The sequence below is a fragment of the Equus caballus genome, chromosome 8 (assembly GCF_041296265.1).
Source record: "Equus caballus isolate H_3958 breed thoroughbred chromosome 8, TB-T2T, whole genome shotgun sequence".
Lineage (NCBI taxonomy): Eukaryota > Metazoa > Chordata > Mammalia > Perissodactyla > Equidae > Equus > Equus caballus.
In genome coordinates, this window is record NC_091691.1 from 73,476,614 (window position 1) to 73,501,174 (window position 24,561).

General features: G+C 41.3%; 1 protein-coding gene across 1 annotated transcript in view; it reads right to left on the reverse strand.

Annotated features, from left to right (window-relative positions):
* Positions 1–9,452: 9,452 nt before the first annotated feature.
* The window catches only part of PSTPIP2 (proline-serine-threonine phosphatase interacting protein 2), a 76,317-nt gene continuing 61,208 nt past the window's right edge, over positions 9,453–24,561 (reverse strand). The window contains exons 7-15 of the mRNA XM_023647736.2: positions 21,282–21,380; positions 20,652–20,697; positions 19,607–19,686; positions 16,810–16,908; positions 15,784–15,880; positions 15,578–15,659; positions 14,434–14,468; positions 13,304–13,361; positions 9,453–11,081 (exon numbers count right to left, since the gene is read on the reverse strand). Coding sequence (XP_023503504.2) covers positions 13,312–13,361; positions 14,434–14,468; positions 15,578–15,659; positions 15,784–15,880; positions 16,810–16,908; positions 19,607–19,686; positions 20,652–20,697; positions 21,282–21,380 — 588 coding nt within the window. The 3' untranslated portion in view covers positions 9,453–11,081; positions 13,304–13,311. The remainder of the gene's footprint in view (positions 11,082–13,303; positions 13,362–14,433; positions 14,469–15,577; positions 15,660–15,783; positions 15,881–16,809; positions 16,909–19,606; positions 19,687–20,651; positions 20,698–21,281; positions 21,381–24,561) is intronic.

The window sequence follows — 24,561 nt, forward strand, 5'->3', positions numbered from 1 at the left end:
GGGGCCTCTACGGGCCGCAACGTAGGACAAACCACTCAGGGAGGCCATCTCCCTGGAGGATGGTGGCCCCGCCCACTTACGCCAGGCCCCACCCCCTGGCCGGGGCGCGCGGGGCCTCCAGGCTCCGCCCGGCGCGCCGATTCCACCTGATCCGAGCAGTGACGCTCCGGTGACTGGTCCCGTCCGTCTCCCGGGCCCTATGAGCCGAGCTCAGTCTGGATCCCGGGTGAGCTCGCTCGCGTCACCCACCTTGGCTTGAAGGTCCGGGGAGAGGTGCTTGTCAATCTTGTTTTGACCTTTAGATAACCAGACTCAGGCAGTTAGCCTAAATCTGCTTTGGCTCAAGGAGAAAACCTTGATGTCCTTCGAGATGTGCGCTTCGGTTTCCTCTTTTGTAAAGGAGGATGATGATACTGGCCTTTTCGAGTGTAATGAAGATTAAATGGGCTATTCCTGAAAGGTGGCTGGTAGCGGCAGGCATGTCCATACTATCATTACTATACAGATTCCCAGGCAGGAAAGAGACAGCTGCCCCGAAAAGGGCAGACAACAAAGCAGTAAGACAAGTAAGACCCATAAAAGTATTCTTAGTATGGTTTACACACCTTGCTTCATTTAAAACTTCTAGATGTGAAAAAGTTACTCCCATCTCCCTTTCCCAGCTCTTCAGTTTCTTTTTCCCAAGGCACTGAGTTATGTCTTAAAATGCTGTGTAATTCACTTTTGTGTTTGTATCTTTCAACCCGCCTAGAATGTAAGATCGTCAAGGGCATCTTCTTTGTTTTATTACCTGAGGCCTCCCAAGGGCCTCTAGAACACCGGCAAGGACTTAGTAGCTACTCAATAAATATTTGATTAATCGAATGAACGAATGTGAGTTGTTTTGTCTGATGATGGGGTAAGATAGTTGAGACAACATGTATGAGAGGGAAAAAAAAGACTATCTACTCACTGGTAGCATAACTCAGCATGAAAAAATCAAGGAATATGGCATGAGAGATGGAAAGGGCTTCAGAGACACAGTCTGCACAGTGTATTACTTAGGGGCTAATTGATTGCATAAAATCATTTCATGTATTTTGATCCCAAATTCTCAACAACAAAAAAAAGTCATCAAGCTACTCAGAATGTACATACACTTTGTATACCCTGGGGTTAATCGCTGGTCAAATTGTCAGTGAAAAGTTTGCTACCACTGATCCCTAGGCAGTAATAGTCGCCATTTTCTGAGCTCTGACTATCAGCCAGGAGCTGTTCTAGTACTCCTCACATTATAACTCATTTAATTCTCCTAACAACCCTACAAAGTCAATAATTTTATTGTTCTCATTTTATAGACAGGAGACTATGGCTCGGAGAAGTTGAATTATTTGCCTAAGGTGACACAGCTAGTAAATGGTGGAGCTGGGATTTGAGCCAATACAGTTTTACAGTATAAATGGACTTTTTTTTTTTTTTTTGGAGGAAGATTAGCCCTCAGCTAACTACTGCCAGTCCTCCTCTTTTTGCTGAGGAAGCCTGGCTCCGAGCTAACATCCGTGCCCATCTTCCTCTAGTCTATACGTGGGACGCCTACCACAGCATGGCTGCCAAGCAGTGCCATGTCCACACCCGGGATCCGAACCGGCGAACCCCGGGCCGCCGAGGAGCGGAACGTGCGAACTTAACCGCTGCACCACCGGGCCGGCCCCATAAATGGACTTTTAAGATAGGCAGCCAGGCTTACTCTCCTCATGTTGACAACACTGTATATTTATACATTGGGGCCAAGATATAAATATCAGAAATATTTCATTTAAAAGATACTGGATTATTCACGATAGTCACAGTGTTGACTGTTGGGTATTAGATTTATATTTTTTTTTTCTCTCCTTCAAAAACTTCTATAATAGTATTAACTTATAATAGTCTTAAATATATCTGCAAACAACATAGACGTACATATAATAAAAAGTTAATACTCCTCTCGCTAGAGTTAACCGTTATGAACAGTTCAGTGTGCATCCTTTCAGACTTTTTCTACCTGTGTACAAATATCACACTCTTAAATACGCAGTGTCTATGTATGTATTGCCTGACCTTTTAATTCATAAATCTTGGAGATATTTCCTTCTAAGGACAGATAGCTCCACTTCATTTTCCCCTTAATTAAATATTCCATAACTTCATTTAAACAGACTTCTATTGGCCATTAAGTTGTTTCCAGTTTTTCACTATTAAATACAATGCTTACAAATGACCATACTTAAATATTTTTGTGCATGTGTACTTCTATAAGATAAATGCGGAATTGCTAATCAGAAAGACGTTCTCTTTTTTTTCTACTCCATTTTTATTTTATTATTTTTTTCATGTGGTAACATTGGTTTATAACATACAAATTTTAGGTGCACATCATTATATTTCGATTTCTGTGTAGATTACATGTTCACCACCCAAAGACTAATTACAATCCATCAGCATACACATGTGCCTAATCACCCCTTTTGTCTTCCTCTCTCCCCACTTCCCCTCTGATGACCACCAATCCAATCTCTGTCTCTCTGTGTTTGTTTGTTGTTGTTTTTATGTTTTATTTATGAGTGAGATCATACAGCATTTGACTTTCTCCCTCTGACTTATTTTGTTTAGCATAATACCCTCAAGTTCCATCCATGTTGTCACAAATGGCCAGATTTCATCCTTTGTTATGGCTGAGTAGTATTCCATTGTGTGTGTATACCACATCTTCTTTATCCATTCGTCCCTTGATGGACACCTAGGTTGCTTCCAAGTCTTGGCTATTGTGAATAATGCTATGATGAACATAGAGATGCATATATCTTTATGCATTCATGTTTTCATGTTCTTTGGATAAATACCCAGCAGTGGAATAGCTAGATTGCTATTCTTAATTTTTTGAGTTCTCTCCATACTATTTTCCATAGTGGCTGCACCAATTTGCACTCCCACCAGCAGTGTGTGAGGGTTCCCTTCTCTCCACATCCTCTCCAACACTTCTTGTTTCCTGTCTTGAGATGATATCTCATTGTAGTTTTGATTTGCATTTTGCTGATAATTAGTGATGTTGAATCTTTTCATGTGCCTGTTTGCCATCTATATATCTTCTTTGGAGAAATGTCTGTTCAGATCTTTTGCCCATTTTTTAATTAGGTTGTTAGTTTTCATGTTGTTGAGATGTATGAGTTCTTTACATATTTTGGATATTAACCCCGTATCAGATAGATGGTTTGCAAATATCTTCTCACAATTGTTAGCTTGTCTTTTCATTTTGTTTATGGTTTTCTTTGCTGTGCAGAGCTTTTTAGTTGGATGCAGTCCCATGTGTTTATTTTTTCTCTTGTTTCCCTTGCCCAATCAGACATGGCACTTGAAAATATGCTGCTAAGACCAAGACAGTCTCATTTTTAATTTTAAAAAATATTTGCCAAATTCCTCTCTAATGGGTTATATTAATTTTCACTGCAGCTTTCAGAATTTAAAATTATTTTTAATCTCATGAGAAAAATCCCAATCCATTAAAAACAAGAACCCAGCATCCATAACAGGAGTATAATTCACGTTTTATATTAGGGCATTGCAAAATTTAACATGACCATGATTCCTAAGTCAGCCAGCATCTGGAACAGTGCTCGTCATAACAGGGGTTCAGTGAAAGTTGCTGAACTCAGGAATGAGCCCTGGGTGGACCTTTCTTAAACGCCCTTACGAAATTAGATTCCAGAGTCTGTGTCGCCATCTGGTGGCACTTCCTCATTGGTGAAACCTCCTTTGACATGATTTAGAGAAGTCATTCATTCTACAGTTAATTACTTCCTGTACATCTCTCTGTATCAGGTATTAATTATTTCATCATTCATGATTACTAAATACACTTTTCTAATTATAAAGAAATTATGTTACTTCTAAATTATTTCAGTTTCTTGAGACAATTAGCAGGCAGTGCAAGTAAGTGCCAAAAATATCCAGCCTATATTTTTTAAAAAGACTCTTATATAGACAGGACTCTTCTATTAACAGACTTTTGCTTCCACAGGAAACAAGATATATAAAGCTTTTCTATCATTTCTCCTCTCATATTCTTCCCCACTATAAAAAAAAAGTTAAATGAGTCATAGGAACAGTTATTTACACCCCCAAAGCATCAGACAGTGCTGGTGTCCCACTCCTATCCCCTTGGCACTTATCATTTCTGAGTGTGCAGACCCAAATTCAAACTGTCACCTCTTTGCCTCAGGGCCCCTTTCGGCCCCATGTGTAACAGGCCGAAGGTGCCAGGGAAAGAGCACACTCCCCTAAACTGACAGCACCCCTCCACCAGTGACAGATGGGAGTCGGCATATAAATACAGTTAAGGGGTGAATTGTATCCCCAAAAATTGCTATGTTGAAGTCCTAACACCCAGTACTTCAGAATGTGTCCTTACTTGGAGATAGGGTCTCTAGAGAAGTAATCAAGTTAAAATGGGGTCATAAGGGTGGGCCCTTATCCAGTATAACTGATGTCTTTATAAAAAGACGATACACAGAGACACGCATAGAGGGAAGACGGCTATCTACAAGGCAAGCAGAAAGGCCTAGTTTGGATCCCTCCTTCACAGCCCTTAGAAGGAACCAACCCTGCTGACACCTTGATTTGGGGCTTCTGGCCTCTACGACTTGAGACAATACATTTCTGTTGTTTCAGCCCCCCAGTCTGTGATAGTTTATTACAGCAAGTTTCGTAAACTAATACAAATGTTCCGCTCCCTCACACCTGGGGTGGAATACCTCCGAGATATGTGTTCTCCGCTATTTCCCACTGTCCCCGGTGGGATTCAGCTCATTTCCCGCAGCGGCAACTTGCTTAATAGCACACTCTTCATTCGCTTCCTTCTCTTCCCTTTTTCACTTCCCATTTTACTGCTGATGTTCTCTGGGTTGACCTCCTAAAGAAACTGCTTGATCTCAAATCCTTGTCAGTCACTGGGCCTCTTTCTGGGAACCCAGACTAAGACAGTTAGGATCAGAAATGGTCCTCAGATGTCAGGATGGGATTCTGGATTACATCCCTTCCCAACCAGGTGGCAGTAAAGATCTCAGTGCTTATGGAAGTGGAATGGTGATAACCTCTGAGCTGAAGCATCACAATTGGAGGCCTCATCTGTGGTGATTCAGGGGGAAAGGCTCGTGCAGCATCACTAGCATTTGAGAGATATGCGGTCAAAGGTAGTTATAGGAGCCATAGAGTAGGTTGGTTGCTATTGACTGCTGTTGGCACACTGAAGAAAATTACCAGCTTAGGTCAGTAGAGACTATTAAGAAAGCCAGACGGGCCAGCCTGGTGGCGCAGTGGTTAAATCCACACGTTCCGCTTTGGTGGCTGGGGGTTCACCAGTTTGGATCCTGGGTGCAGAAATGGCACCGCTTATCAAGCCATGCTGTGGCAGGTGTCCCACATATAAAGTAGAGGAAGAGGGGCACAGATGTTAGCTCAGGGCCAATCTTCCTCACCAAAAAAAAGGAGGATTGGTAGCAGATGTTAGCTCAGGGCTAATCTTTCTCAAAAAAAAGAAAAAAAAGACAGTAAAATAGAAAGCCAGAAAGTGTCTATGCCAGCATTTAAAGACTTACATTTTGTAAAATTATAAGGGAACCATGAATATGAAACAATGTTACTACTAAACTATTTGAGCTTTCGTCAGACCCCCTGAGTCAGGCTGGCACATCAACAATCCATCATACGATGGAAATGGTACATTCTGGATCAGATGGGACACAACCGGAAAGCCAAATACGTCACACAAACAGACGATGCAGACACCATTATCGCCTTCCTCTGTGCACCTATGCTTCTCCTTCAGCTCATACCTGTGACCTCATAGGAGGTTTCCCTCAAGCCAACTGACGGAGAAGAGCAAAAAAACTCAGGCCTGCTTCAAGAATGGGTCAGCTCTATATGTTAATAGTTGTGAGTCTATATGTGGACTGCTGCCACACTACAGCCCCACTCAGGAGGGACTGTGAAAAATAGTGGTGAAGAGAAGTATTCCCAGTGGGCAGTGCGTCAAGTAACACAGCTGGTCACCAACTTGGTGGGAAGGGAGGAGGAGCCCAAGGTAAATATATACATAGACTCCCGGGCAGGGGTGGCTGACTTGATTGGTTGATCAGGGAATAAGATTAGAAGACTGAAGACAAAGGAATAGGCAACAAAATGTGCAAATCTTTATCATACATCAGTGCCCACAAGAGAGTATCCATCAGAGGATATGCAGGACAGCCAAGTGACTAGGATGTCTCATCCAGTGGAGTCCAGCCAGACTCTGTCCTTGGCCACCCCAGTGTTTCCTCAGCGGGCTCATGAACAGAGTGGCCATGGTGGCAGGGATGAAGACTCTACAGGGGCCCCAGCTTACCCAGCCTGATCTAGCAATTACTGCTCAATGTCTGACCAGTCAGCCCCCAGAGGCTGAAGCTGAGCCCCAAACATGTGACCATCCCTCAAGGAGACCCACCAGCCACTTGGTGGCAAATTGATTCCATCCAACTCTGTCTACTCTGGAAGGAGCAGAGATTCATCTCTACGAGGATTGATTCCAAGAATAGATTCTCCTTTTCTACCGGTAGCAACAGTATCCAAAGGCTAACAGAGTATCATGAAATTCCACATGACATTATGTTAGACCAGTGTTTATCAAATTGTTTTCATTACCACTCCCCTAAGGAGCCTTTTTAGGCATTTTTTTCCTAATTGCTACTCCCATGAAATTTTAATACCACAGATATACTGTTTCTCTGTTTATGCACTGTATGTATATCTGTGCTTTAGACACAAGAAGAGTAAGATTTGCTTTGCCCAACAAGAACAAATTTCACTGTCTTGGGAGCAATACTGCCCCCACTAAGAATGCATGCCTTATACCAAGAGATCCACTTTACAGTGAAGGTGGTATAACAATGGACAAATGTCCACGGGTCTACTTTGTCTACTATATACCACATCACCTAGAAGCTGCTGTCCTGATAGAATATTGGAATGGTCTCTTAAAGATGCAGCAGGTTGAGAATACTTTTCATGGCTGGGGTGCTGGTCTTAAAGATGAGATAGTAGATGGTGCTTACATGGCCACAATACGTTCTTACTCCAATAGATAGAAAACACAGGTTTGGGAGCCAAGAGGTAAAGGTGGCCTCTGTCTCCATAGCTTGCATTAACCCACTTGGGAAATTTGCATTCCCATTCCTCAACTTCAGGCTCTGCTGGACTAGAGTGCCTGTCTCAAGGTGGTTGGTAGGGGAAACATCAATCAGGGTACATAGAAAAGTTTCCACTAAAATTATGGCTGATGCCTGGTCTTTCAGGGGTTCCATGCCAGCAGACCAGCAAGGAAAGAAAAGAGTAACTATCCTGCAGGACTAGGTGATTACCATGAGGAAAAGGGGGCAAAGATTAGGGGAGGGAGGAATACATCTGGAACTCAGGAGTTTCACTGGGGTGCCTCTTGATGTTGTCTCGCCTGATGATAAACATAAATTGGCAATTTCAGCAAACAGGATCTGACAAGAGCCTGATAACCAAGGGCTAAGACCTCTTAGGGTTGAGGGTCTGCGTTACCCCACCCATCAAGCAACCTAGACAAGAAGAAGAACGAGCCAAGTGTGAAGGGTATCTAGAATGTGTGTGTATTGGTTTGCTAGGGCTGCCATAGCAAAATACCACAGACTTAAACACCCAGCTTAAACAACAGAAATTAATTTTCTTGCAGTTCTGGAGGCTGAAAGTCCAGGGTCAAGGTGCTGGCAGGGTTGGTTTCCTCTGGGCCTCTTTCCTCGTGTTAGATGGCTGCCCCATTGTTGCCTCTTTGCATGTCATCCCTTTATGCATGCCCACTCCTGGTATCTCTTCCTCTTCTTATAAGGACACCAGTTGGACTGGATTACGGCCCCATCTCAATGGCCTCACTTCAACTTAATCACCTCTTTAAAGGCCATATCTCTATGGGCCGGCCCTGTGGCCAAGTGGTTGGGTTCACGTGCTCTGCTTCGGTGGCCCGGGGTTTCGCCAGTTCGGATCCTGGGCGCAGACATGGCACCACTCGACAGGCCATGCTGAGGTGGCATCCCACATGCCACAGCTAGAAGGACCCACAACTAAAAATACACAACTATGTACCACGGGGCTTTGGGTAGAAAAAGGAAAAATAAAATCTTTTTTAAAGGCCCTATCTCTAAACACAGTCACATTCTGAGGTACTAAAGGTTGGGACTTCAACATATGAATTTGGGGGGACACAATTCAACCCATAACAGGGTGGTAGAGGAAGGAGATGATAAATATCAATTATGGACGCAGGACCATGTGTGTGTATGTGTGTTCTGGAACTTGGGACTTGAAGAAGTAGTGACAGGGTGGAGTACAATTCACGTGAAGCTCAGGCGGATCTGAGCTGTGCAGAGGTCAGCACTGTCAAGGCCCCATCTGCATCCTCTCAGTGCCTGCCATTTCCTCAACCACCAGTTCGGTTTCCAACGGCCAGGAACCGAATCCCTCCTGAGGACTCACTCAGGCTGCCGGAACCCACTCTGCCAATGTTCACGGCAGGCCAGAAATGCCAAGGAATTAATGCCTCCTAGGAGCAGCCTTCAACCCACGAGTGATGGGAATTGGTGAATGAACATCGGGGCACTCCCTCCCTTCAGGTGAGCCATCTCTGAGAGACGTGTCCCACGGTTTCCCAGGAGCCCCTACAGGCTTATGCTCCAGTTGACCACAGTGGTACTTGCTTAATAATACCTGCTTTTTTGCTTTTCTTCCCTTCTCCATCTCACTTCCCCACTTCCATACTGGCGCTTTCTGGGATCACCTCCCAGAAAAAGTACCTGCACTTAAATCCTTAACTCAGGGTCTGCTTCTGATTGAACCCAAATTAACATACCAACAGTTTGCAGAGTAGCTCATATTTACTAAATTTAACATGTATACTTATTTGACTGACTTTATTCCCTTTACACCTATTATTTCTCCTTCAACTGGCTGTTTCTCTAGCTATGTTCTCTTCCAGGCCACTAATTCTTTCATATTTACTACTGTGCGTCAGGTCCCGGGGATACAGCAGGGGAAGGAAGAGACAGGGTTCCTGCTCTCATGGAGGTTATGGTCTAGGATGGAAGCCAGACCTTGAACAATTAATTTTAAGAGTGAATCACATAATAACAAGGAAAATGTGGGAGGAGGGAAAGATACAGCAGTGGGATCCAACCTAGTGTGGAGACAGGGATGGTACCTCCCTGAGGAAGTGACCTTGCAGTTGACACTTGAAGGATAAGTAGGAAGTGGTGGTACTGCACCAGTTTCTGCTAGGCCTCCCTGACCAGCAGTTTGTCCTTCTGTAATCTAACAATAGCAAATGTGACAAGGGGTAAAATAGAGCTTGGAAAAGAGATGTGGTTAACACAAAAATGCAAAATAAATCCCAACTCACCAAGAACTTTTATTTTTGCTTCATATCAAACTGAAAGAGCAATAAAATACAAATATTTTCGGTTCAGAAAACACTTTTACATCAATCACACTGACCAATAGGGAGAAAAGTGAAATCCCTGAGGAAGTGCCAACAATAAATAAAATACTTAAAAACAGAATGTTCTGAGTTCGAAGGAAAATTTCCTGAGCCTGTTCAGTTTGGGGAAGTCAATGGCCCTTTGTAAACTTCACTTTCTCAAAAGGATATCCAACTGATGCAAGTTCTCTGTCATAACAAGAAGCTGCCACTTTTGGCAGCACCTTACATTAAAAGGAGGGAATAATCAATCTTCTTTCAATCAACTTGTCCGTAATTCTGGGTAAGCTATGCACAGAGCAGGTCAGGAAAATATTTGCTGTTTGTGGTAACAGCACTTTACAACATACCAAATAAGTGCCAGTGCTGGTTTAACTTGTCATTGACTAAAATGGACCATTTTCTCACTGTGTGTGAATGTTGCACAAAAAGTACACGGTCTCCTCACTGTTTGTGAGTGTCAAAAGGAAGACCCAAGTATTTGAGAAAGGGTAAGATTAACACTTTAAGATTCCAAGATCTAGGAAGGGAAAGATTCTCTGCAAAGACGCAGGATTGAGGACTGGCTTTTTAACTCTAAAATTCTCTTCAAGAATAGAGAAAACACCATATTTCATTGGTTCTAGGATGTACTTTTTTCCCCCTACACTTTAGCATCTCAAATTCAAATGGGCTTGGCCGTTAACTGTCACACGTTAATTGTCAACTCCCCCACCCAACTTTCTTAGGGGTACATAAAACAATGACATGTTTTACAATTAGTGGCTTCTTAGATTAGACTAAATATAGTGCTTGGTAGTTCAGTATACACAGTGAGCCATATAAAAATAAATCTGACATTTCAACCCTGGTAATTTTCCCAACTGAAAAGATGCTGGCAAAAACATTGGGCGTCTTAAATTTCAACATGAGCATCACAGCCTCGGGAAGGCTTAGAAGAATGGTGCTATGGGGATGAGCTGGCACTCTAGTTCTGGTTCTGTCCCTAATCAGCTGGAAGAACTGTAAGGAAATTGATTTCACACATCTGGGCCTCATTTTCTCATCTGTAAAATGAGAAAGTGCAATCAGATGGCTTCTAAGTCTTCCAGCCAAAAAGGAAGGTAATTTTAAATCTTGGACCACTGAGAATGTGTGGCGCCGTGGAAATTCCATAGTCATGCTGCCCTGAAGCCAGAGGAGCTTCTGCAGGTTGATGGCTCAGGGGCCTCTGACCCTGACCCCTGACCCTCAGAAGTCAAGGCTCTGAATCCAAAGACTTTCCTGGATCCAGTAGAAAACACGATTCATTCACAACTTTAGTAACTGAATGGGAAAGGATAATTCTTCAGTCGGGGGCAATTTGTCAACTTTAAAAAACTGCAGAACTCTACTAGCTTAAGTTGAACTAAACATCTACTATAAATTTAAAATATCAAAAAATTATAGCAAGGGTTCACTTGAAAGTCTTCATGATCATCGACATAATTTCTACAGATTCTGCTGCTCTGAGTGCCTCCTTCCATGCCATAGAAGCACCAGCTGGAAAAAGCTTTGTTTTCTGAAAGAAAACAACACAGAAATTTCATTTGAATGAACCATTCATGTTGAACCCACTCCTGCCTTGAGAGTGTATTCAAGGAGAAAGAGCAAGTGTGCTTGGCCCAGGAAAACAAATGATGAGGAATGGGTATTTCAAGCAATGAAAAACGGAATGTGATGATAATAGTATTGCTTTATGGTAAATAATACATGTATTTACATTTTTTGATACACATATTTTTAAATTCAACGTTGTAATCTCTATTTACTTAAACATGTTAGAATTAAAAATAGGAATAGCAGCTAAAAGCAACAACTCGGAACAAATTGCAAATTCCTAAACCTTCCTATTTAAATTTCAATTCCAAAGCTTCATTCGAATTATTTTAAATGTTGTGATAAGTTGCTTAACTAAGTTATTAACTCAGGTGACTCCCTTCTTTAAAATTCTCTTAAATTCAGTCAACTATACACATATATGTTGAGCCCCTCTTCATTGAGCTGGCACTGACACTAAGGAACGCCAGTGAAATGAGAGAAAAGTAAATGTGTTGGCATTAGCATCTTGCACTCAAACAGCAGATTCTTGGGCTCTGAGGAACTAGAGTCATTGAGTCAAATGCTATCATTCAGCAACTAGAATATGTGCTTTATGCAAACAGGTGAGGGCAGGAAAGAAAGAGGGGAAAACAAAAGGAAATTCTTGGAGCTGCCAACCCCTACCCATGATCCATCACGTCCATGGTGTTGTAGAGAGCGAGTTTCACCTATGAATCTCAAGTTACGGATTTCCCATGTTCCTGCTCTGCCTCTAACATGGGCCTTACCTCTTTCCACAAGAAAGAAGGAGGCTTATGAAATGAAGAAGAAATGATGACTGGTTGTAAAGACCACTACTTGTTTTTGTAGGTCAGAAAGTTACATGTAGTTAGAGGATGGGGTATTTTATGTCTTCAATTTCCATTATCTTTTATAGCAAAGTTGCTTAAATATTAAACACATTTCTTAAGCACTTGAAGGGTTTATGTTTAAATATAAATAAATACTAGCTGATTATTTCTATCTAATCAAGACAACATGGCTTCTGTCCTATCCAGCTAATTGGCTATACAACACAAAGTAGGTGTTTTTAGAGGACTGAAGACAAGCAATTTGGATGTGCTCACTTCCAAGTACTTTTCAGAGGTATAAAACACTGAAGGAAAACCACCACAGAGTCCTGTTAAAATCTTTTCTGTCACTTACTTTCATAAGTGACAGTAAATGTGACCAACACCAAACGAGGAAGGGTGGGAGAGAGTCTGTTCCACTTCCGTTATGACTTCCTGCATCTCATCCTCCCCTCTTGTCACTCTCAGGAACACACTCAGATCAGGAATATGCAAGAGGATCAACTCTTTAAGACAGTTTTTAATTAAAGTAATAAATTTTCATTGTAGACAAATTAGAACACATGGATAAACAAAAAGATAAACTATTATCTGTTTAGAAATATATCCTTTCAGACTTTTTCTTTGCTCATATATGCATATATCATCATAGCCCGAGATATACTCGTTTGGGTTAAAGAATCATACTTCATGAGGAGTTTCGCTTAATATTGCTATTTTGGCTGCGGAGGCATCCTTTCACATTTCTGAAGACTGATACAGACTTGGGGTACATTGCAAGCCCCTGAACACCAAGGATGAAGAGTTGTCCTTGCAGCCACAGTTAGCTTAGTTCTGCTCTAGACTTCCTGTGGTTTGCTAGTTCAGAGCAGTAATAATCTGGTGCAGGATGATCCCTATGATGCCCTTGTGTGTTTGGTGAGTGTGATATCATTTGCTTTGTTTTTATTAACTTCTTTTTACTTGACTTTTCCCCTTTTGAGAGAGGGGGGTACAATAGAGGCTAAATTACTTAAATAGTGAGGACCATGTGTGTTTTGTTTGTGAGCATTGCCTTAAATGTAGGTGTGTAATTGCCATGAAAGAGCTTAACAAGAGCACATAGAGAGTTACAGAATAATTAATGAAGTGAAAATATCGTCATTCAAATAGGTATGGAGTGGTCTCTAGTCCCCTTTCAGTTGTGGGATCCAGAGAGGCCATCCTGCAGAAACATCACACCCACCAGTGTGCCACCGTGGTGCGAGGCCTTCCTTGCTCGCAGTAGTGTTATAAAGAAGCTTCAAAGAGTTCAAAAACACAATCAACAGTCTAAATGCAACTTGATTATGTGAAAATGAAAGGTTCTTACCACTGATGTTACTGATAGATCAAGCTGTAGTCACCAATCAAAGAATAATCAGGGTCACCTGCAAAGGGCAGAATACAGAGCAACATTAAGCTAATATTTTTCCATGGTAAGCTCTTAGCCCTTTTCAAATCAAGACATTCCACTCAACGATTCTAGTGACTGCCTTTTTGCAAGAAGAAAATATACCTCGCAACAAAACCTACAAATGGTAGTCATGACTACAACCAGAGAACATTCTAGAAATCACTATTATGATTTCTTGGACCTTTTTCATCCATGCCCAGATATCAGCACCCACAGTAAATTCATCTATAAAAATAAGTCCCGCATTATCAAGTGGTAATTATGAGGCAACAATAAATAAAATAACTTAAGTCCCTATATTACTCAACGATATAGTTTCAGCCACTACATTTTTTTTCAGCCACTACATTTTTGCTATGCTGCTAAATGCAGCATCAGCTGTCTCTCCCCTCATTCCCTTGAACATAGAGAAGTATGTCTCTCTTTTATTCAAACAGTAGATATTTATTGACCACCTACTATGCACCCAGCACTATGTTAGGTGTTATGAGTGATACAGTAGAAAACAAAGTGTCTACCCTCCAGGATCTTACAATTATCCAGGGAAGACAACTAACGAAAAACAAGAAAGTGTGCGGTTCTCCCAGAGCTATCACAGGAGTTCAGAGAAAAAAAGAGACCAGTGTGATTAGTGAAAGATCCAATTACAGGCAGTGTACAAAATATATAACATTGGGTTCCATGTTTCTAGATATCTGTGCCTTCTATAAATTGTATTGCTATGTAACCCAAAGGAAACCTATTTCTAAGTTTTGCTGTTCTCATGGTCCAAGTCGAAATAATCTCTTAGATAAGACTGCCTTATAATAAGTTTCTTTCGGTGCTTCAGTAACTGAATTCTCTTGGATAAGCTATGAAATAGACCACCAATTACCAAATTCCACTCCGTGACAAAAAGTGTTATAGTGAGACTCTCCTATCAGCTTGTTCTTGTGGGAATTTGAATCCATTTACTCACTTCTCTCCCTTTATGTCAAAATTCTAGCTACTCAACCTTAAAGAAAACTTGACATAAGCACTTCCAAAGGGCTTTCTTGGTAGCATACCTGGTAAGCTTTTAGGAACTGGGAGAGGTCCTCTCCTGTAAGAAATGAAAACCAAAGTCTTTCAGATCAGTTCTCGTTACTTTCCTAATTTTCTACTTCACACTACAGACCTATCGCACTCTATTGAGATCTGGTTTCTGCTCTGGAGGGTCAAGAAAAATTCAGATGAAGCAAAAGGACGGCAGCACTGACCTCTGTGGATCTAAGTGGCAGGCATCCCACTATGCTGAGGGGCGTGCACAGTGGTCAAGAGCGCAGAGCCCTGCCCTGCAACCCTGGCAGATGGAAACCTCAGCCGCGTGGGCAAGATTTCCCGCTCTCCTTGTGCACCAGCGTCCTCTCATGTAAAATGGGAAATACAAATAGCTCCTACCTCACTGAGAGGATTAAATGAGCTAATTCATGTTAACTGTTTTGAACACACCTGGCATTCTTAAATATTGATGATAATCATGCAATTCTCCCTGAAACACTCCTTTATCTTTTTAAAAACTGGACTGAAAATTCAATGGCTTGGACTTCAAGGTGACTGTATGTAAAACAGAAGTTTCTCTCTTGTCTTATATCAGGGACAGCAAACTTTTTCTGTAAAGGGCCAGATAGCAAAGGATTTAGGCTTTGCTGGCCACATCAGGCAACTCTGTCACAACTCGACTGAACTCTAGCGTGAAAGCAGCCATGGACAGAATGTAAATGAATGAGCGTGGTCATGTTCCAATAAAACTTGACAGATGAACACTGAAATCTGAATTTCACATAATTTTCACATGTCACAAAATAGTATCCTTTTAATTTTTTTCAGCCCTTTAAACATGTAAAACCATTCTTTACTTTCAGGCCCTACCAAAATAGGCAGGTCAGACTTGATTCATGGAAGGGCCAGAGTTTGCTGACTTCTGTTCTCTATGGGCTATAAGAAAGGTGTAGGATTCCTGCATGCACATAATAATCACACTCAAGCATGATACAGTCCTCCTTGAATTACGACCAGTAAAATCCATCTAACATTTTTTCTAAAGGTGCTACTTCCAAAAATCTAGCAAATGCAGTGGCAAATATGTTCCAATTCTAATGTCTCAGAAACAAATGATAAAAACAGTTATTAAAAGTATTTTTCTTCACGTGAAAGGAAACTGGTTATTACCTTGCTACGTTAGGCCCTGTCGCCTTTCCTGGTGGGGCTGCATTCTTCTGGGGGCTGTAGAAATTCTCATACATGATGGGTGCTAGTGGAATCAAGAAACAAAACATTAAGAGGCAGATGTCTTCCATTCTCAACAACATGTGACAAGAAAGACTAAGAGAATTGCTTAAATAACACCCCACCCTCCACCCCACTGCGCCATTCACCTGGTGGTGTCTGTCCAGTTTTACGTTGATTCACAAAGTACTCAATGTCCTTCTCAATGCTGCACATTTCTAAACTCTTACGGACTTCTTCATACATCTAACAAGATGAAGATAAATCAAGGTAGGGGTATGTCCATAATAATTGTGACACGGCTTATTAAAACAGGTTTGATGAATAGCTCTTTTCCAAATTTTGTTTTGAAAAGAAAAAGAAGAAATTCCCAAGTTCCAGGCTCATATAAAGGCATTTCTCTGATGCATATCTGCTGGTAAAATTTTTTTTAAAGATAACAAGAAATGTATCCTTGTGGCAGCACAACAACCTTGGCGGAAAGATTTTTTTAAAATACTGACAGGACAAAGACAATAGATACCAAGTCCTATGGCACAGGACCAATGCCACATAGAAATGCAAAGATAATTACTTAACTTGAGAAAAATTCTTCCAGTCAATCCTACAGGTTTTCTGGGTGTTTAACTGTTCTTCTAAAGAGAATGTCCCATAGAAGTGAGGGTGGCTATTTCTTAGCAAAGAAGGTTGTGATAGCTTGATTCTGGTCCCTCTAAGATCTGGGCACCCCATGAGGACTGCTGTGCACAAGTTAAACCTGGATACTGACCCTGGGAACACGGGTCAAGTACATCCTGAGCCCTGGAGCGACGACTAGCCTGGCCATGGGTCAGTCTGCTTGTACTTGGTGCTGTCCTGGAGTGACCCTCTGGGACTCACATCCATGCTACGACATCTCTATCTTCCATAAATTAAACTGAATTTGGGTCTCCTTTCTCTACTCTCCTGCCCTAACTCTGAATTTCTTAAAGAGAAAGTCATGGAAGTAAAGTGGAACAGGAGTCAGGCAGGTTAGATATTTATCTGGGTCCTATTAACTCAGTGTGTGGCTTTGGGCAAGTCACTGTACCTCTCTGGGCCTCAGATGAGGGGGATGAACTAATGTCTACCATTGCTTCCACTCTAATAAATCCAATATGCACAGCCACAATCCTCTGTGGAAGCCTCTGACTTACGTTGTCACTTGTGACACATTGTTGTGACAGCTGATTCATGTGTAACCACAATGCATTCCGAAAGAAGTTTATTCGTTCACATTCTTGAGCCTCAAACACCTACAGAAACACAACAATATGTACATACATATGGAGAGAAAGGGGGCATTTGTCTAGACTGGCTCTCACTTAAGAAACAGTGTCAATCCTCAATTATCCGTAAGCTTATTGTCCCATTTAGGGTATTCCCCCCACCACCAAGAAAGCTCATAAACTCTTACCACAGGCAAAGAATGCAAATGGAGTCTAACATTGTGTTAATGCAAACAGGATTGGCTATAGTTCTGAAGGTAAGAGGTAATGAGGAACCCAGACACCGAGTTTCTAACCTGAATCCTAGCTCACATTTCCAACTGCCTTAGGGGCATCTCCACCTGGGCGGCCTGCCAGAACCTCAGATTCAAAACTTTGCCCCCCTTCTTGTGCTCCCTGCCCCCAGGAATGAACAAATTCAATTGGCAAGATGGTCACAATTATTGAAGCTAGTTGATGAGCACATAGGGGTCCTTGCACTTGTCTTCTCTTTGTGTATGTTTGAAACTTTCCTTAATAAAAAAGTTCTTTAAAAAGTCACTGCCTGGGGGCTGGCCCCGTGGCCGAGTGGTTAAGTTCGCACGCTCCGCTGCAGGCGGCCCAGTGTTTCGTTGGTTCGAATCCTGGGCGCGGACATGGCACTGCTCATCGGACCACACTGAGGCAGCGTCCCACATGCCACAACTAGAAGAACCCACAACGAAGAATACACAACTATGAACCGGGGGGCTTTGGGGAGAAAAAGGAAAAAATAAAATCTTTAAAAAAAAAAAAAAGTCACTGCCTGAACAATAGATTTTTGGATATAAAAAATAGAAACTTTTGGAAAATCAAGCTATTCTATAAAGTGGATGCATTCTACTCAAGAGTGGATGTTACATATTAATGTATTTTTTTAAATATTGAATACACTATTAGATTTTAAATCTTTTTATAATGTAAAACTTCAAACATATACAAGAGTAGAGTGAAAAATATAATGAATCCCCACATACCCATCACCAGCTTAAACATATATCAACTCACAACCAACTCTGTTTTACCCATATCCCTACCAATGCATCCCAACCCTGGAGTATTTTGAAACAAATACATTATTTCACCTGTAATATTTTAGTATTTATATATAATAGAGTATATAAATTTATTTATTTTATATATAATAGTGCTTATAAATAAAAATAAATACTAAAATGGAGAAAAACATCCCTTCTATCCTCAAGTTTCTGATTTCTAAGTGTTTATATATAAATACTAAAATATCACAGTATTTTTATTATAGAATATTTCACATAGACAGAATCATAGAGAGTGATATAATAAATACCCATGTACCAACCACCTAGCTTTGTCAAAAACTTTAGCCATATTTGTTTCAGATTCTGCTAAAGCCCCTGTGTGCTTTTCCCAATCTCTATCACCTTCCTCCTGCCCCAGAGATAACCGTCATCTTAAATTTTATCATTCCCATGCAGGTTTTTATAACATGTATGCAAATGCATGTGAAATTGCTTTGCATGTTTTTAAACCTTCTAAAAATGACCTTATTCCAGGCTTTTCCATGTGAGTGTGGAGTCAAGGAAGTAAAGCAGGAAAGAGTGTTTTAGGAGGGAGAGAGTGACCCACAGTATCACATGGTAAAGACAGGTCAAATAAGATTAGAAGCTGCAAAGACCCACGGGACCTCACACCAAGGGCATCACTGGTTCCTCCAAGGAGCAGCTGCAGAGCAGCAAAGCCCAGACTCAGCAGGCTGGGCCAGGCAGGAGCAATGAGGATGTGCAGACAACTCCTGCAAGAAGCCCGGCTATGAAGAGGGAGAGGGTAGCAGACGGGAAGCAACAGCTGCTAGGTTTTAAAGGCACTAATGAGCTGAGTCTGTGTAAATAATAATAGAAGTTCACAATAAAAGAGCTGTGCACAGGTGGTGGGGGAAGGCCAGCTGGACGGGATCCTGAGCCCAGATGGTGGGAGATCTTGGTAGGACGGGAGCAGCCCCTTTTCCACCATCACCGGAGAAAAGGAGCAGAATGGGGTGTGTAGATCAGTGGTTGTCATGCTTGAATGCACATCGGAATCACCTGAGGGCTTATTAATACAGAGGTTACTGAGCCCGCTCCCAGAGTTTCTGATTCAGTGGGTCTGGAGTTCATCTGAGAATTTGCATCTCTAACAAGTTCCCAGGGGATGCTGATGCTACTTCATTTTGAGAACCACCGGTGAGAAAATGTGTAGACAGGGTGACAGAATCTTGAGGAAGTTTCCACGTACATCTTCATTTTCTCTGGATAATTCTAAGTGAGGTCATGTGCAGAAAATGAAGGGGGTCAATGGTGAAATCAAAGATGTGAAGAGAGTAAAAGATTCTAAAGCCTGCTCACCTGCCATCTGCATCTTCCTTATCGCATGGCAAGTACAGGTGAGGGTCTCAAAAAGTAATTACTTAACCATTCAACTGTTTTATATCTGTGCTCACCAAACAGAGAAAGTAAAGAGTTGGACCGCATGATCAACATGGGGAGGAGGCAGGAAAATGAGGTTTGGAGTAAAACACTCCCTCCATCCTCCACTTAAGTTCCTGATTTCTAATTTGCCCTCAAGCAACTCTGTGAGAATCGGGGCGCTGTAATAACGTGGTGGAGCGTTTCTACAAAAGTAGACCCTCCAAGTTGTAGGAGGAAGATGCACCCCCTCCTGAGCAGCTTCCGGTTCCGGTTCCGCATACCTGGCAGGCCTTGATGTGCTCGCTCTGCCACTCTTCTCTGATCTTATCCAGCGTATTGACGTGCAGCATGTACGCCTTGTCTGCAATGGAGGGGAGGGGCCTGGGTTCAGAAACCGGAAAGGAGGGCAGCTCGCAGACCCACCACTCAGGCTCATATGTATCCCAGATGGTAAATGAAACTCGGGTTCGAGCTGCGTTGAGCTCACAAGGCCCCAGTGAGCTCTGAACGTTGAAAGGCCACACTTACATCTCTCACCCTTACAACATCTTTGGGTAATAAGCCAAGGTGGGTATCACTTTCTTTTTACGCATTGAACCAGGCAATTAGCAAGAAATGCTTCAAGGAAGGAGAAGCGAAATCTGATAGGGAACCTCAGCCTGCATTTTCTTCTTCTGATTCAGTTTCAATTGCTTCCACCCCTTTTCATTTTCAGGAAAATTATCCAATGAAGGATGCAGAAAAGAGAAATAACTTGAGCCCTTAAGGGGCACCCGGTTACTTAAGTTTGGGGTTTAGAGAATTCTTAAGTGACCACGGTCATGAAAGAGTTGTCTCCTGCAGGGTACGCTGGGAATGAGAAGACTTTGCAAACGCCTGGGTTGGATCTTAGATTTCAATGATGACAAGGCCTCGAAACTTGGCGATTTCTTTCGCAGCAAAGAGTTATCAGAGCTGAAATGGGCTTTAGCTAGATGTTCCCGAGAAATCAGTGAGCACCTGATTACAAACCAGCTCCCACATAACCCTCACCACCCCCATTCAATGATATATAAGGCAGCAAGACCTAAGCAGGCAGTAGCTAGAAGCTGGTGCCTCCTTTGCTTCTTCTCACTTTCCCAGGTTCTGATTATTCCCTCCCTCCCTCTTCTCCCTTCCTTTACTTCCTTCAGTTTCTCCTTTCTTCCCTTCTGATATCTTCTTAATCCTCGTGTAGATCCATATATTCTTTATTGTAAGGTATATAAAACTACCTTTCTCAGACAGATTTAGGATGATGTAAACCTCCCCACAATCTTCCCCCATCCGTGGGAGCGGCCCCCTCACCTGAGTCTTCGACTGCAGTCTTTGAAGTTGCCAGTTTCACAAAAAGCTGTGAGGACAGAAAAGAACAAGAGATCGGAAATGCTGGGCCAGACTTCCATAGGCAAAACCGATCTAAAAGCTGTGACTGTGAAGAGACAACTTCTAGTCCATGTCTTACCTATGTTTCTCTCATGAGCAAATCATTCAACTTGCCCTCTAATCTTATCATCACTGGAAAATACCCATCAAGCATCTTGCCCTATGTCTTCCTAAAGATGTACCTCTTCCCTCTGGTTGCTGACAATCTTATATCCAGATTTTATAAAATTAAATTTATAATACACCCAAGCAAGGGGCAGCCTGGCTACAAAGAATACTTGAGTTGAATTTTAAAGAAAGATGAAAAAATCAGAACCCCTTCCAACTTCTTCTCATCCTCTTCCCTCCCACCTAGGCATGCTTCTCTAGCTCTTTCCCAACCCCCAAAATGTGACCCAAAAGGGTTTTTCTGGTTCAGAGGACCCTAATGGCCCAAAGGAAGATTCTTGCCAGGACTTAAAGTGTAAGCCATTTTTTATTAAGATTATTAGTTGGTTTTAGCTTGATATATGTAAGGCTCAGATTTTTCAAACTGTCAGCTCTCCTACGTACCTTTTCTTGTTGCTTCGGGTTTACCAAGTTGGCACTCCGATGGACAGCCTGCTCTGCTTCATCTTTGTCCCGGCATTTCTGCTCATAGTTCTTCTTTGCCTTTATTGTAAAGAAGACCGAAACGGGTGAACAGAAGGTAACTGTGAAGCAGCTGCCCTAGCCCACCAAGCCCAGCAAAGAACAGGGCACCCTGATTAGGGCTGTGATCACCACTAGACCATGGGTTCTCAGAGGGCAGATGCTCTTTCTTAGCTATCTTTGGAAGGTCTCTAGTCCTTTTCCAAATTCTGTATGTAGTGGCAACTTGATCAAGGAAGTAATCACTCCTATTTGGCAAACACAAAGTACACGAGCTTTAAAAATTGACTGAAGCAAAAGAATTTGAAATAGGCGAAATCAAAATACTTACGTAACTATAAGATGTGTAATCCAACATTTATGTAACATTCATAACCCTCAGAGTTTAGATGCAATCACTTGGTCATGGTAATTATAATTATGCTTCAATATTCTAATGTGCCTCACCATAGCACGTGGACAGTGGGGAGGCCATTAATCCCATCATTTCTGTCACTTAAGGACAGTCATGTTCCTTTTTGATTTAAAGGGTTCTGTTTTAGCTAATATAAAAGTAGGTCATGATCCATCCTGTGCTACCATTACTACCAGCAGTATGGAAACTTCACAAACTATAGTTAGTGAATCAGATAATTTTCTGTTTCAACTATTGAAGCAAGGACTTGTTCAAACAGAGCAAAGCTGTGAATCAGACAGCTAATAAATAAAAATGGTGACCCCTCCAAAAATGCTTGACTAAGAATGAAGACTCCTTTGTAGAGATGGTTTGTGCTGATGAAATATTTCATGCTTCCCTACATTTCTCAGCATCCCCTGCAATTCAGTTCGGGTTAACCTTTAGTTAACAACCTTTCAGTTCCCCCTCTAGGCTATATACACAGAAACAAAAGTTCATATCTTTTTGTAATTGCACGTAGGATATTTATGCAACAATTCTTATACAACATCTTATAGACATTTCTCTGTATCATGCATGATCCCTGTAGGTGAACGCTTTTAATGGTTGTAAATACACACACATATATATATGTATATATTTGCTATAATTTTCTTAACCAAGTCTCTGTTGGTGCACATTGATCTTATTTCCGTTTTTTATAACATAAAAATACTCTGATTTTATTTTGGGTAGTGTGAATTTAATATACAGGTCAAATTCCTAGAAATATAATTGTTTGGTAGAAGAGTATACATACATTCAACTTCCTTCCAAAATGGCTGCACCAATTTATACTCCCCCACTACTGTATGGGAGTACTTGTCCTCACAATGACCAACACCGAGCTTAAACAGTATTTTTAACCTTTTACAATACTAGAGGTGAAAATGTTAGCATATTGTTGTTTTATTCATATTTATTTCATTACTACTGAGGTGGTATATCTTTTCTACTTCATATCTTTTACCAGCTTTTCTAGTGGAGCATTCTTTAATTGGTTTTTAAGAACTGGGTCTGTATTAGGAACACTGACTGGTTATAAGTTATATTAGTTACAAATATTTTTCCTTATTTGCCATCTTTCTTGAAACTGTGTATAAGAATTTTTTTATCAAGAAGTTTTCAATTTTAATGTTGTCAGTTATTAATCTTTCTTTATCTTTATTTTTTAATGATGTGTTAAGCATTCTTCTCTCTGTTGCTACGTAGTCTTCATAATTGTATTTTAAAAGGCTACATAATTTATTTGCTCTTTCTCCATTTTTTGGTCACTAAATCATTTACACTTTTCATTACTATAAGCAATGAACAAGTTCATGCCTTTGTTTTTTTTTATTTTGGATGATTTTCTGAAGGAATCTTAATTAATGTGGAATGATCACATTTATGGTTCTAAAGGCATATCACAAAATACTACTTTAAAACATTAGATGGGCTTCTGGGATGATGGAACAGATATACTTTTCCCTCTTCCTCCACACAAGTACAACTAAAACCCCTGGATATTTTATATAAAACAAATATAAGACTCTGAAAGGTGGAAAGAAGAAGGCAGATTAGCTAGTGACTTTGGTCTCAGAAAACTGACCTAGAAGTGAATTCCCTGAGTTTTCTTTTTGCCTCATACATTACAGACTGGCTGCCAAAGAAGCAGGCAACCAGGAAACAACAGTGGGCACTGACACACACACACACACACACACACACACACAAAGTCCCAACAAAAACCTGCTCTCTCTAAACAACAGACCAGAAAAAAGGCAGCCTAGCAGGACAGGAACCCTTAGGAAATAACCATTCTACTGCAGCCAAACACCACATAAAATACTGTGGCCCCACCCCCCACACATTGAGCAAATGCCAAGTGGAGAGTCTAGATTTCCACCCTCACCAGGTGGCAATGAAGCATCCAGCTCTCTGCCAATGTGGTGTCAGAGAAGGACAAATAGGGAATTGGAATTTTCATTCCCACCAGAGGTAACAAAGACCCACACACGGTGCCAGTGGAAACCACGTGGGGAACCTGGAATTCTACCATCCCACCTGGCAGTAAAGATGTGCACCTCCTCCCTGCTGGGGTAATGTCAGAGGAGGTCTAGTGGAGAGTCAGAACTGTGACCACCTCCCACCAGTAACAAGGCTACACCCACCCTGTGGGGTCAGTGGAGATCAAGGAGGGGAACCTGGACTTTTATCTTCATATTGCAGTAATGAAGTGGTACCTCACCTCATTCTGCTAGAGTGGTGTCAAAGGAAGCCAGCTAAAACATAAGATTTAAATAAGATCCAGTCTTGTAACATTATACCTCAAATGTCCAAAATCAATTGAATATCACTTATCATTCCAAGAACCAGGAAGATCTCAAACTGAATGAATAAGAACCATCAACAGATACCAACATCAAGATGGCAGAGATGTTAGAATTATCTGACAATGATTTTAAACCAGCCATCATAAAATAATATTCAACAGGCAATTACAAACACACTTGAAACAAATGAAAAAAATAGATAGTCTTGGCAAAGAAATAGAAAAGCTCGGCAAAGAAATAGAAAAGCTCAGCAAAAAAATAGAAAGTATACAGAAGAAACCAAACGGAAATTTTAGAACTGAAAAATAAACTAACTGAAATTTAAAAAACTCAATGGATAGGCTTAAGAAAAGAATGGAAGAGAAAGAAGAAAGAATTGGCAAACTGGATGATAGAACAAGGGAAATTACCTTATCTGAACAACAGAGAGAAAATAGGCTGAAAAAAATGA